At 45.6% G+C, this 14715-nt stretch overlaps 1 protein-coding gene across 2 annotated transcripts in view; it reads left to right on the top strand.

The window, feature by feature from the left end:
* map1sa (microtubule-associated protein 1Sa) overlaps positions 1–13881 on the top strand; it is a 28010-nt gene extending 14129 nt beyond the window's left edge. The window contains exons 4-8 of one of the 2 annotated variants that reach the window (XM_043721535.2): positions 941–1081; positions 2225–4262; positions 5766–5933; positions 8167–8387; positions 9995–13881. In XM_043721535.2, the coding sequence (XP_043577470.2) occupies positions 941–1081; positions 2225–4262; positions 5766–5933; positions 8167–8387; positions 9995–10150 (2724 nt within the window). In that variant the 3' untranslated portion in view covers positions 10151–13881. Of the gene's footprint in view, positions 1–940; positions 1082–2224; positions 5934–8166; positions 8388–9994 lie in introns of both variants that reach the window. The other variant, XM_043721534.2, reaches the window with a different exon arrangement.
* Positions 13882–14715: the final 834 nt, after the last annotated feature.

Raw genomic sequence — 14715 nt, 5'->3', positions numbered from 1 at the left:
GGACAATATTTATTTGAACCCATGTCCCTGTAACAGTTTATCTGATCATTTTACTTTGTTATTTGTGGGATCTTGCAATGCTGAATTGGCAGCAAATTTTCCAGCTTTTACACTCAGGACCAACTTTACAATCAACTCCCAGAAATGTTGGAAGATGTTCTTGCTAATGCCAAGTAAGAAAGACTAAACTGTTTTCCTGTTTTCTTTTTATCTTCTCTGGTTGTAATAAAGGCTTGTGTTCTTTTTAACTAGGGCCCATAACTTTCTCCAGTTTAAAAAGATATAGCTAACTTTTTTTGCTTTGAGCACTAAAGAACCAATCAAAAGATTTTTTTGTTAGAGTTTATAAACTGCTAATCCAGAAAAGAAGAATAAAAACAACATCTAGCACATGACCTTCATGCAGTTACTTGCATCATCTCTCGCACAAAGGGTGTCCTTGAGCTATAAAGGTTTAACTTGAGACTACTTGGTTCATAAATGTTGCAGTTATCACAGGTTCTTTGTTCTCTTCCTTTCCCATCAGTGCTGTCACCAAATGCATTTTCTTCAGTCGAGCCTTCTCCACCCATGTTTGCTTCTACAGTTTTAAATCCCCCACCCTGGTCTGCCAAAACAACACACTTTCAGAGTGTTTGGGGCCCATCTCAAAGCATTTCAGTCCCTGAAAGTCCTGTGTGTTAATTTAGTTGAAGGAATTGTAAGATCAATAACCTGTAATTTAAGTCTTTCAGTCTTTATTAGTGGATGCCATTAAAGTGGTACCTGTGGTGCCAGTTGACACTGGGGTAGTTTGGTCCCACCCCAATAGTCTGTTTTAAACTCCGTGCAGTGCAGCAGCTGAGGTCAGGAGGCTGCAATAATCCAGCATCTTTTTCTAAACTTTAACAAGATCGGCTTCTCTGATCTGTGTCTGACTCTGTTGCTGTTTCCATTCTAGGTACGGACTCTGATCGCTGCACCATCACGACACAAGCTCCTGGTGTTGGCTGGGCCATGTCTGGAAGAATCTGGTGAACTACTTTTACAGAAAGGATCATTCACACTCCAGGATTTTATCCAGATCTTCACAGACAAGGAGGTTGTCTCTGGCAGTGCTGGGTCTCCTTTTTCACTTAACTGTTCCTGCTTCACTGTCTAGAAATCATCTGGTTTCAAAACTGAATTGCATCTTGGTTTGTGTGGGTTTCTGATCTCCCTAGCCATGTCCAGCTATAGACTATAACCTCATGCTGCACCTGTCCTGGTGTAATATCTCTCTGGATATTAATGTAATATTAAAGGGTTAAACTGCACTGTCTTTGGGTGGGCGTGACCATCCATTGTAATTTGCACTTCATTTAGACAGTCATTTGCTATTACTCCTATTGTCAAGTTAAGCTATCAGTCAAACTCTTCCATTCAGAAATACTTTCTGGCCATCCCTTGAAGCTAGGTATGCAGCACCTGTATAGTTTTGGGGAATCATGGAGTGAGGAAATCATCTGCATAATGATTCCCCAGGATTAGGGCATTAGTCTTTATGTTATCTGTAAGGATGATCTCATCCTACCATTGCACCTGGGGTCACATGTGACTGGGGGTTGTCTTGAATGGCATGTGACTGTGGGGGAGTGGCCAGAACATCAGAGGCATGGCCAACTGACCTGCATAAAGGGAATGTGTTTTATTTGTTCAGGGCCTCACTTTGACTCAACCTCTCATGCCTGTGAGGGGGAGGGGGGGTGTCACCTAGCCTGTACAAGTTTTAATAAACTTTAACTGCTTGCAGAAGTTGTGTGCGAATTGCACCTCGTGTGTGAAACCTCGGGAAAAGAACCTAACACTGGGGTGTTTGATAGGACAGTCATGGGGGAAGTTCACTTTCTGTTTACTGTTTGAGTAGAGAGAGATTTCTTCTGCATCTAACCCCGCGCTCCCTGGGACAGTGTTCAATTGTGACAGTGTAGAAAGAGTTTTCCATTCAAATTTTTTTTTAAAAAAAAGCTTTAATTTCAGTCTAAAAGAATAGAGTTTTGCTGTATCTAAACTCATTCTATTTCTGTTCTTGGGGTGTTGATGGGGACAGTGTAAATTGAGGAACAGAAATTTGAAATTTGTCTGCAATCAGGTGATGGGTTAACGGAGGTTTCTGCGAGCTGGCAGGGTTTTTGGATAAGCTGAAGTTTGTGGAAGCAAGAATAAGGTGGTGTATTAATGTGATGGCATTTTGCTTTCCTCTTAGATTGGAGAGCTGTTGAGCTTCACGCCTCCTGCTGACAAGGCCAGCCTTACTCTGGCCTGCCCAGACTTGGGAGAATGGAAGAAGTCGAGCCTGGAAAACCACAGTCTCCAGGAGTTCATCAAAATCAGGCTGAACCCTCCAGTCGCGCTGTCAGAGATGGAAGGCCTGCAGGAATTCCTGGAGTACCTTTCAGAGACGATGGAGGCATCTTCCCCCTTTGACCTGCTGGAGCCCCCAGTCACTGTGGGCTTCCTGAAGCTCTCTAAACCCTGCTGCTATATCTTTCCAGGAGGCCGAGGGGACTCCGCATTCTTTGCAGTCAATGGCTTCAATATTCTGGTGGACGGAGGATCGGATCAGAAATCTTCATTCTGGAAACTGGTTCGTCACCTCGACAGGATTGACTCTGTCCTGCTAACTCACATTGGGACCGACAATCTGCCTGGCATCAACAGTCTACTGCACAGGAAACTGGCAGAACTGGATGACGATCAGTCGCTAGGCTCTGAAATGAACAATGACTGGACGAAACATCTTATTTCTCCTGAGATTGGAGTCATGTTTCTCAATGCGCCCAAGAAGTTACAACATATTGAGAGAAGTAATGTGAGGCGAAGTGTTAATGAGGTTAGTGTGATGCTTCAGTATTTGGATCAGTTACATATTAACCCGGTGCCACTCTGTAGAACTGGTGGCAATTCTTTAGAACCTCTAATTCTCTTTCAAAAGATGGGAGTTGGACGACTGGAGATGTACGTCCTGAATCCAGTTGAAGGGAGTAAGGACCTGAGCAACTTGATGCAACAGTGGGCAGGCAATGGTTGGCCAAAAGGAGGGAATGTTCCACTTCAGTGCCTGGTGTCCGTCTGTGCCCTCATTGTCTGGCACCCAGCAAGTCGGGTGGAAAAGATAATCCGGGTGTTGTTTCCTGGTTGCACTCCTCAGAACAAGATCCTGGAGGGACTGGAGAAGGTGAAGCACTTGGATTTCCTGAAGCAACCCCTGGCCACTCAGAGCGAGCTGGAGACTTTGCAGAAGGACAAAGGCCCGAAGCCCAAACGGACAGAAAGTCGGGAGAGTCTCCACAGCCTCAGCAAGGGGTCGAGTGGCAGGGGAGGCCGGGACCCAGAGGCCGGGTCGCGGCTGGGGTCAGCCAAATCCCGGGTGGAGAGGAAGGACAAGTCTGGGAAAACGAAAGCTGACACAGCAACACTAAGTGAGGGAATGAAAGGATCTCACCCCAATATGTCAGCGGAGCTGAAGGCTAGAGAACAAGGTGGGGACAAACTGAAAACCAACACCCAGCTGAAACCATCCAAGGAAAAACTGCAAAAGAAAGAGGCAAAGCCAGTGAAACTGGAAGAGAATAAGGATGTGAAAGTCTCTAAAAGGGAAGAGAGAAAGGATGCAGAGGAAAAGAAACAGGTGAGAAAAGAGGTGCCAAAACAAGTTAAAAAGATCGAACCTAAAAAGGATGAAAGGACAGGAGCTAAGGTCCCCACTAAAGTGTCCTCTGTTTCTTCTGAGAGCAGAAGGCCTTCAGCAAAAAGCAACATGCCGAGCAAAGAGATCAAAAAAGATCTAGTTACTTCTGGGAAAGGATCTGTCAAAACCAAACCAAAGCTTCAGAGTAAGGAAACTGCAGATTGCAAACAGACTGCAGGCAGTGTGTCCCTCACTGAGAAGGGCCCTCAGCCAGCTGCTTCCAAGATGTCCACTCCTGAAGACATGACAGCTGATTTTGAACATCTCCAACAAGCTGAGCAGGAGGTACAGGCACAAGGTGCAGCGACTGGGTCAGCGGGTTATGGGGGGGAGGTGGTCATCCCAGATGAAACCTCACCTGATGAGGGCTTCACTACAATGGAGAATGAAAGTGAGCTGGAGTCTTCTCCCCAGGATGATGGCCAGCTTGTCGATGTTACCATCCCTGAAAATGAGGACCCGGTCATCTTGGAGTTGGAGCCACACAAGGGAGGCAAGAGTACAGAAGAGAAACAGGAAGCCAGAGGTGAAGCAGAGGCTGAATCTGATCAAGGTATGATTAGAATTAATCATATTAATGGTCTGATCTGTGATACTGAAAATGAAGATGGTTTTGAGATGGAAAGTCCTGATAAATTCAGGTATTTTGATGAAAAGTTGAGCCCTAGTAGGAATATGGCAGCCCTGTCACCACTTGCTAAAACCCCACGGAGTGATCGTAGTGTTAACTTTGATCTAACACCAACTGAACTTGGGCCACTAGAGGAAATTAAAGGGCAGATGTCAGTCAACAACCAGGAGACTCTGGAGGACCAGTGTGCAAGCTCTGAGGAGAAGACCCTGGAGATGGTCTCTCCTCCAGGATCCGGTCTGGCCAGTGCTGGCCACACTCCATTCCATCAATCACCCATTGATGAGATCATTCCCAGGGGTGAAAATGGTTTAATTGAGAGAGTTTCCAGCCTTCTCGGTGAGGAGACCCAGTTGAACAATGCTTTTAATAAGCCTTTAGATGGTGGACCCCAGTCAAATGCAAGACCACCTTTTGAAAACACCAGTGCTCCACTGGACAGACATACTGGCTTCCTGACCTTAAGTCCATTCAAGGAAGTAGTCCCTGATGTCTCGCCGACCCTGACCACCCCGTCGTTGCCAGCTGAGGTTGGCTCTCCTCATTCCACAGAAGTTGATGAGTCTCTGTCAGTCTCCTTTGAACAGGTTCTGCCACCCCTGAGTGAAGCTCTGGCCTCTCCAAGAGAGCATAATCAGAGGGGACCTCTCAATGGTCTTTCTCCTGAACATGAAACCTTCTCGGCGAAGGGTGACCCTCCCAGCATGAGCCTGCCCCTGAAGTCATTGCAAGATCCATTCCGGACTCCGCAGGTGGCCCTGGGCAGTGTCTCAGATGGCGATGGTGCGTTAACTCACGGCGATGGAATTGATGGGCGTTTGCCACATGTGATGGCTTTGCCCTCTGACTCTCCTCATGATGTTGACTTGTGCCTTGTATCACCCTGTGAATTTAAGCACCCAAAGACTGAACTCTCGCCCTCCTTCATCAACCCCAGCCCACGGGAGTTGTCAGACGAGAGTGACCTTTCCCAGGAATTTGCCAAGCCGGTTGGCCAAAGGAGAGGTCACAAGTCTCCCTCCAATCGAAAGGCAGCTCTGGATGAAAGGACCCCAACTTCTGCTAGTGAGTCCCTTCCAACCCTTTCAGGTTCTGATGCCCAGCCTGGGACTGAGGACTGCCCATCCATCACTGCAGATGGTGGCATTGACTCTGAGGAAGACTCTGAGATCATTCCCGCTGACAGGTCTCGTTCACCCGTGTCTTCAATACCATGTGACCCTTTGCCTGCCCCAATGAAAGACCCTCACCCACCCCCGCCCCAACCTGGTATCTGCATGGTAGACCCTGAGGTACTGACACACAACTCTACCAAAGATGCCAGAGAAAAGGCGAAAGGGAAAAAATTAGGTTCAAAGCCAGCTTTGAGCTCTACAGCAAGGAAAACTGAAAACACTAAACAATCAACTCTCTCCAAACCAAAAGGTCACCAACTGATGCCTAAAGAGGTGGATAAGATGGTCACGGGCAGTAAGAGCAACCAATCGGCGAAGGTTTTCCGAGCAAATTCCAACCAGTCAATAAATTCTGAGGACAAGAAGGGAAGGAATCTTCAAACTACAAGTTCCAAACCGCCTCGCAGTGCAGTGACAGGTCAGTTACGTAAAGCGGGTGAGATTGGCCCCTTCCATCTTCCATCTTTGGGGCGGCACGGTGGCACAGTGGTTAGCACTGCTGCCTCACAGCGCCTGAGACCTGGGTTCAATTCCTGCCTCAGGCGACTGACTGTGTGGAGTTTGCACGTTCTCCCCGTGTCTGCGTGGGTTTCCTTCGGGTGCTCCGCTTTCCTCCCACAGTCCAAAGATGTGCAGGGTCAGGTGAATTGCCCGTAGTGTTAGGTAAGGGGTAAATGTAGGGGTATGGGTGGGTTTCGCTTCGGCGGGTCGGTGTGGACTTGTTGGGCCGAAGGGCCTGTTTCCACACTGTAATCTAATCTAATCTAAAAAAAGTATACAGAAAGAGAAAGTTAGTACTTTGGAAGAACTCCTTGTAAAATATTACCATGGGATTGAGTTGGTCATAGATTACTAAAATGTCATGGTTTCATACAAAAAACGCCAATATGATTCTTTTCAGCAAAAAGGTTAACACAAGAAAAGTTTGGAGCTTCTGCCTCTGTTGTTAGGGTGGCATGGTGGCTCAGTGGTTAGCACTGCTGCCTCACAGCACCAGGTCCCGGGTTCGATACCAGCCTCGGGCAACTGTCTGTGGGGAGTTTGCACGTTCTTCCCATGTTTGCGTGAGTTTCCTCCGGGTGCTCTGGTTTCCTACCACAGATGTGCATGTCTGGTGAATTGGCCATGCAAAATTGCCCATCGTGTTAGGTGCATTAATCAAAGGAAAATGGATCTGGTGGGTTACTCTTCAGAGGGTCAGCATGGACTGGTTGGGCTGAAGGTCCTGTTTTGACACTGTAGTGAATCTAATCTAATCTATCCAGGCTCCTAGTTCGATGAGCCCATAGCCAGAGTTGGCATCAGTTCAGGGTGTCCCCTCATTTGAAAGCTTCCTTTTGGAAGACCTGCTATGCAGAGACACTACAATGGTAAAAACATTAAAGGGTTAGTTTACAAAGAAAGACCACATTCAAAAAGACTGGGGGTAATATTTGCTGAAGATTTTCCAAGCATCCTGAAAAGGATAAGTTTAACTCGACAAGGAGCATTTTTCTACTGGCATGGGAGTCCAGGATAAAGAGGCAATCTTTTAAGGTCTGAACCACACCATTCCTGAAGGAAATTACAAAACATTTCAAAGGAAAGGGTAATAGAATTGTGGGCTTATCTTAAACCGGAAATGCTAGCTCAAATAATCGTTTAAACAAGAATCTATTTCTGCTCAATTTAGGGCATAAAGGGAAATAGGATTGTTTTGGTTGAATGGAAGTGGTTTAACCAACGCAAAAAGCCAAATGTCTGCCTACTGTCAGTGCCCTGGGAGTCCCAATGTTTTTTTTGATCTCTGCTTGCCTCAAGGGTATCCATCTGGGTCTGAAGTGTCACATTGCGAGGTTTGGAGTGTTTGAGCTATAGAGAGAGGCTGAATAGGCTGGAGCCATTTTCCCTGGAGCGTCGGGGGCTGAGAATTGACTGAGAGGTTTATAAAATCATGAAGGACATGGCTAGGATAAAGAGACAAAGTCTTTTCCCTGGGGTGAAGGAGTCCAGAACTAGAGGGCATAGGTTTAAGGTGAGAGGGTAACTGTGTGTGTGTGTGTGTGTGTGTGTGTGTGTGTGTGTGTCATGAGCTGGCAGACGAAGTGGTGAGGCTGGTACAATTACAACATTTAAAAGGCATCTGGATGGGTTTATGAATAGGAAGGGTTTAGAAGGATGTGGGCCAAGTTCTGGCTAATGGGACTAGATTAGTTTGGGATACTGGTCAGCATGAACAAGTTGGACTGAAGAGTCTGTTTCCGTGCTGTATGTCTGACTTTCTCTGACATGAACTCATCGACCTCACTGCGAGTCTAGCTGTGGCTCTGGTGGCTGTCACTCTGCCTTATTATAAGGTTTTGAAAGTTGACACGCCATCACCTGGTGCTTGTTTGGAAGTGATGTGGTTGAGATTCAAGCACTTGTTTGTTTGCAGGTGAGAAGGTGCCTCTGTCCACCTCAGGGCTACCCCAGGAGTAGAGAGGTACAAGTGTCATTTTCCCAAAATAACCAACCAATCTAGGTTCGTCCACAGGAGTGAGTTTCTATTCCACAATTTTATAGTTGGTCATGGTACTTCCTAAATGATCTGATCAGGGCTCTTGTTGATGGCATCTCCCAGCTCAAGGAGTGAGAGGCCCTACTCATTATCCAAGTTGTTGCTATTGCAGGTGCAGTGAGCAAGGGTCCTCCGGTGGGGCCCCCTGTGTATGTGGATCTTGCCTACGTTCCCAACAACCACAGCGCTAGAACAATCGACGCAGACTTTTTTAAACGACTGAGATCTTCAATCTACGTCATCAGTGGAGATGATCCCCAGAAGGAGGGGGCAATGAGGAACATTCTGGATGCTCTCCTGGAAGGCAAAACTGTGTGGGGGGATAATATCCAGGTGAGGGGGTTTTCCTTTGTGCAGTGATCACCAGTTCTGCCAGCACCTCTGTTTCCATTACCTCACTCCTCCAGACCCTGCAACCCGCAGGGATATCTGTCCTCATTTAAATTGGTTGTCGGTGTGTTACTGATTTACTCTTCCATCATCAGCCCAAGGTTCTCGAATTCTTCCCCCTCAACCTCTCCCCTCTTTCCATGAATCTCCTTAGAATCTACCTCTAACCAAACCTTTGTCACTTATCCCTGACGTAATATCTCCTCCTTACTTGGGAAGATGGTAATTGGGTAATGGTTGTTGTGTAGTGATAATGCCATTAGGCTAGTAATCCGAACCTCAGTAATCAGGAGGTTCCAATCCCAGCATAGCAATTGGTGGGATTTAAATTCAAAACTAGATCTGACATCTACAGTTAGTCTTAGTAATGATGACAGTATCATTGTTGTAAAACCCATCCAGTTCACTGCTGTGTCTCAGGAAAGGAAGTGTGCTGTCCTTGTCCAGTCTGACCTACATGACTCCAGAGCCATAGTAATGTGGGTGACTCATAACTACCCTCAAAAATGGCCGAGAGAGACAATCAGTTCAAGGGCAGCTAGGGATAAGTAACAAATACTGTTTGTGCCATCAATGCCCATACCCCATGGAGAATTAAAGGAGAGAAATATTGATACTGGTTTGTTTTTCACCTCGACTTCAGTCATGTCATGAAAAAAAAAAGAATTTTCAGTGGGATGTGGGTAGTTACAGGCAGGATTGACATTTCTGGGCTGTCCCTAATTGTCCATGTGAAGGTGATAGTGGTGAGCTGCTGTCTGGCTTTAGCAGGTTGAGGGAGTAGCTCTGATTGAATGAAGCATTAAACCCACTTCCAGAATAAATGTAAAATAAAATCCCAGGCTGCTTTTAAGAAGAACGAGAGGTCTTTGCAGATCTGTGGCCAACGTTTATTTCTCTGCATCATTAAAAGACAGATGATCTGATCATTATGTCGCTGTTTGTGGCTTACTCACTACTTAAGCACAGACAACCCTTCCAAAATACTTCACTGGCCGTAAAGGTTCTTTGGGTCATTCTGAGGTCACGATGTGCTATACAAATACATGTTCTCTGTTTATGAGGGAGCTTGATAAGAGTTCGAAGGAAGGGTCATTCAACCCGAAATGTTAACTCGATTTCTCTCCTCAGATGCTGCCAGACCTGCTGAACTTTTCCAACAATTCTGGTTTTGTGGTTGTTGGTAACCTCCCACCTTGGCACTTTGAGCACGGTGTGTTTCTTCCTACTGTGACTTTCTTCTGCTTTTTCCACACGGCTGAGGTTAAGTAACAGGAAGAATTTTTTTAAGCTATCTAGAAGTGGCCATGAAGCCAGACAGACACGTTCCCTTTTCGTAGAATGAGCAGAGTATCCTGTGAGCTGTTTTGACTCTCAAAGTAACCTGCCCATCCTCCCCAACACCCGCCCCCGCCCCCAGGCAGCACTTCGTGGTCTTGAGCCTCACTTTCGTGTCCTTCCCCGAAAACTCCACAGGGTTCTCTGAAATTCTGGACCGTTCCTTGCTGGCTGTCTTAAGTCATGTGATCATGTCCTATTTCTTTTTGCAGGTCACCATAATCCCGACCTTTGACTCTCCAATCATGCATGAGTGGTACCAGGAGACCCACGAGAAACAGCAGTCACTAAACATTACGGTGCTGGGGAGCAACAGCACTGTTGTCATGCAAGAGGAGACCTTTCCTGCCTGCAAAGTTGAATTCTGATCGGGTGTTTGTTCAACACACAGAACATTTTTGAGCGCTTTTGTGCGCAGGGAGTTGTAACCCATGTTGGATTAATCCCACCCTCTAATAGGCAAAATATCAATCCTTCTATGGAGTGTTTCTAGTGATATGTCAAGTAATGCACGTTGAACCCCTCCCTCCCACATTTCTCCCAGTTCACGTGATGCTTCAAAAAATGTTGCACAACCATCTTAGGCCCAGGATTCCCTCGAGCACCAGTGAACTGGGTGAAGGGCTGAGCTGTGCCAATGGGTTTATGATGAGGGGACAGTAAGAGCCCACTGGGGCCAAGAGGTTAGAATGGTATCTGCTGACCACCCCAATATTTTGCAATGAGGGCCACTTGTTTTCCTTTTGTATGCAAATAATAGGGTATTTAATCTTGTTCACTGTGCAAATCAGTTGGTTCAAAGGAGAGCAACGCTCTGGGGTTAAACTGTCATTGTTTGCTCTGAAGCTGGTTTGACTTTCACCATAGTGTTTAGACTGACAGCTTGGTTCAAGAGCTTTTTAATTCCAGCCTGTGCTCATGGCTAATCTGTCACAAATTATAATGGTGAATGAAATCTCTGCTGTAGGGTGGGTTTTCTTATGACCAGTCACCATTTCAATTAAAATTATAATATAGGGGGTAAATAAACTCCTCCCCTAGGTATCCAGGGCCTTTCAGTTGGAGTCTGGGAGATTAATGTTCACACCCGCCCCATACTGCTCCCACTGGAACTCTAACCTGCTGGCATATGGGCTCCATCAGCACTGACCTCCGTCTAGCATTTGAACTAAATGATCCATTCTTGCAAGTATAATGAGTGTCAGTGGCCAAGCTGACCTGGATGACTCCATAATTAGGCTGGTTTAGACTCCTGCCCAGTTATTGTCTCCAGGACTGGGCTCTGTAAAACTCTTCCAGTGATTAGACTCCTCTCCATCAGGCTTGTGAGATTGACAAATTAAACCAGATGCTGGCTACATTCACAAACGAGTTGGTAAGAGCCAAACTGCTTTGCTAATTGTTTTACTCTGCTCTCTTTCATTTCAAGGAAGAGTGGTGGCTGAAGGTGGGGTTAATCTTGTCGCCTGGTTCTGATATAGTTGTGCAACTATAAAGATCCTGCTCTGGCTGTGCATATCTTGATTTCAGATTTCTTTGATCCAATGTTAAACATTCACCAATGTGCTCGGACAAATAACCAATCAACTGAGACCAGCCAAGGACTTAGTCTCATTTAGTGAAAGTTCACAGCGAGTGAGTTCAGTTGAAATCCACATTGAAGAGAGAAGCTACAATGAAGAGTTGCTTATTGCTGGGCAGGTTCAGTCTGGTTTTTGAGCGACTATATACCACATCGCTTCGACTTGGAGTAAACAAAAAGCAATTCACTGCTTCAACAACCTTCCACTATAAACATGAGGAGCTCTGATACCTCAATATAAAATATATACTGCATGTTAATCAACTTCAGTTGTATTGTGGGTGAGGATAATCTATTTTATTTCTGGGAGGTAAGCATTGTTGGCCCAGCCAACATTTGCTCATCCCTAATTGCCCCTTAGGAGGTGGAGGTCATCAGTGAAGGTGGCTAGTATTATATTTTCTCCCTCCTGAATAACTGAAGAGGACGAGGGCAAACACAGGTTTTGCAAACTGCAATGATGTGGGAGTGGAAGAGTTGAGATTGATGTTTCAATCAGTAGGATTTGAATTGGTAACAATTATCACCTAGATTTTCTTGGAATCTATGCTTCAAACCCATCCTTAGTATGATAGGAAGCACAAGAGAGAATTGAATTAATGGCAAGTTGTGGTCTTAGTTATTGCTGTTGAAACTCTTGATTTCTGTCCTTGCAACACCAGTCACCTTTCCCCAGTTGACACGGCTACTGTGACCTGCAAATGTCCCGAATGTCAAATTGAAAATAACTATTGGCAGACAATTGAATTACTGCCTTGGTGAATAGTTCTGATCAGTAAAAGTTTTATTTATCAGTGGTGAGGCAATGAGAATGAGAGAACAGTTGGCTGGTGAAGCTTTGTTCAGTGTGGATCTCGGCTGTGAGGCTTATTTGGAAAGGGTAGGTGGTGTAGCTGCAGAGTGCAGTGTCTTCATGTTGACTGTCAGAGGGCCATCCCGTTGCTGGCTGGAGATAATATCACTGGCTTAATGTCTCCATCAACCTAATCCTGGTAATGGCAGCTTGGCCATTTAGCCAGACACCTGACAGTCAACAGACACCTACTTGTGACTTTAGTGAATGATGGTTTGGGAAAGTAGATAAAAGAACAGACGGATGTATTTAGATGCGTGAGTGCAGAGTGCTATACTGGGAAGGGTTAGAATGATGACTATATTCTAATGCTGAGGGGGCACAAACTCCACTTAGAAGATCAGGTTGAGGTGTTCAGTGCTTTGGAATTGTCTGAACTGCAGATTTGGTAAAAGGTCATTTTCTGGTCCAGAAAAAGCAAACAACCTTTAGCTGTTGAGAGGAGGGTGGGTGGAGGGACAAGTGAAATCAGAACCAGGAACCATCAATTCTCCCAAGTTTAACATAGATGTGCCATAAAGAGTATCTTCTCCTTTTTCGCCGCTGCTCCCCCCGCCCCCACTATCTCCTTGGAGTGTGGGTTACAAGGCCAGACCTGTCCTTGACTCTCCCTATAGGGGCTGCCTTTCACTGAGGTGGAGGGGGAACCTGGGATGTGCTCTCTTTTTGTTTACATGGAGAGCAATAGTAGCTGAAAGTTTAATTATCTTGTGCCCTGAATTTGGCTAATTTAATCCTACACACTCCACTGAGAAGCATAAAGAGCTCATGACACATAAGCATGCAACTGAAAAGGCTGCAATTTCAATCCAGTTATTTATTCTCAAAATTAATATATAAGCTTTTGGTTATGGTTTACACTTTTTTTAAAATTGCTGTCTTATCTGAGCAGCACTGTTTTGTCAAACTTTTCATTAAGGTTTTTTAAATGTGAGGTTTAATCAGTATTAAACACTAATTGGTGAATTATTTTAAGGTTAATGCGATGGAGGATGCAAATGTTTGTCCTGATTTATGCATTTCATTGAGAATTGTACTGTAGTCCTGAACATGTATGTGAAACTTTCCATAACTGCTGTCTGTGCCATACATCAACAGGATATTGTGAATTTTAAAGGGTAGTGTGTTTACACATCAGTAGGTGGGGATAATGCCTATCTCCGAATCAATACAAGGAACTCTCAACCAACCTGGTTAAAAGTGTGGGAGTTTGGTGGATTTTAGCCTAAAATAATCAAGCAATGTTTCTACCCCTGCAGCAGGTTGATTGACTTGATCTTCTATTGGAGATGCTGGGGGAGTTCATCTAGTTTAACTCTAGAGACCCCCCCCCCCCCCCCCCCACCCAATTCCATTTGTAAACACCCATGTTTATACTGTTAATCTGGTTCACTGGTAAGAGGAGGGCTTGCAGGGGCTGGGTGTACTGTGTTTGGGGAGGGAGTCTCTCTCCAGTGTTTTACTTTAAATGGGGAGGTGTCTGCATGGAATTGCTTACGTCCCTCCCTGTTACTGTGCAGAGGTCCATGCTGCTAATTGTTCCCACTTGCTTCTAAGGATTGTCTGTGTATGTGCACAGACTGATCTATCTGTTGGCACTACTATTTTAAAAAATGATGTCTGGCTTTATGATGAAATTGAACAATAAAGTTTAATTAAAGGAACTGATTTTCCGCATTGTGCACTTTCTTTTTCCTGATCCCACTCATCCAAACTATTGACCATTGTGACTTCTCAGGAATCGGCTGCTCTGTCCGTAATCACATTCTTCCAAAGTCCTCTGACCTTGTGCAGATACACAACTGTTTTCTCCATCCATGGAATGTGGTGTTACCAGTCGGGCTAGCATTTATCCCCTGGAGAAGATGGTGGTGAGCTGCCATCTTGAGCCACTGTAATTTGCAGATGAACAATTTTTGGGAGTTCCTGGATTTTGACCCAGTGACACTGAGGGAGAGCAATGTATTTCCAAGTCAGGATAGTGAGTGGCTTGGAGGGGAACTATCCATGTATCTGCTGCCCTTGCCTTCTAGATAGTAGAGTTTGGAAGGTGCCTTGGTGAGTTTCTGCAGTGCATCTTGTAGATGGTATACGCTGCTGCTACTATGTGGATGGGATGCCAATCAAATGGGATTCTTTCTGCCCTGGAAGCTTTCTGTTTTCTGTCGGAGCTGTACCCATTGAGGCAGGAGGAGAGTAGGGGGATGCCTGGAAGCTGGTGCATTTGGGGACAGGAGACTATTCAGCCCCTTGAGCCTTGCCTCCCATCTAACAGCAAACTAGTTTAATTTTAACTAACCTAAGACCGCATCCTCTGTATTAGTGGTGCTGGAAGAGCACAGCAGTTCAGGCAGCATCCAAGGAGCAGCAAAATCAACGTTGCGGGCAAAAGCCCTTAATGAAGGGCTTTTGCCCGAAATGTCGATTTCGCTGCTCCTTGGATGCTGCCTGAACTGCTGTGCTCTTCCAACACCACTAATCCAGAATCTGGTTTCCAG

The sequence above is a fragment of the Chiloscyllium plagiosum genome, unplaced genomic scaffold (assembly GCF_037043375.1).
Source record: "Chiloscyllium plagiosum isolate Xiang-an unplaced genomic scaffold, Cpla_swu_hap1 HiC_scaffold_28, whole genome shotgun sequence".
Classification (NCBI taxonomy): domain Eukaryota; kingdom Metazoa; phylum Chordata; class Chondrichthyes; order Orectolobiformes; family Hemiscylliidae; genus Chiloscyllium; species Chiloscyllium plagiosum.
Note: the sequence above shows the minus strand (reverse complement) of the source record. Positions and strands in the feature narration are given on the sequence as shown.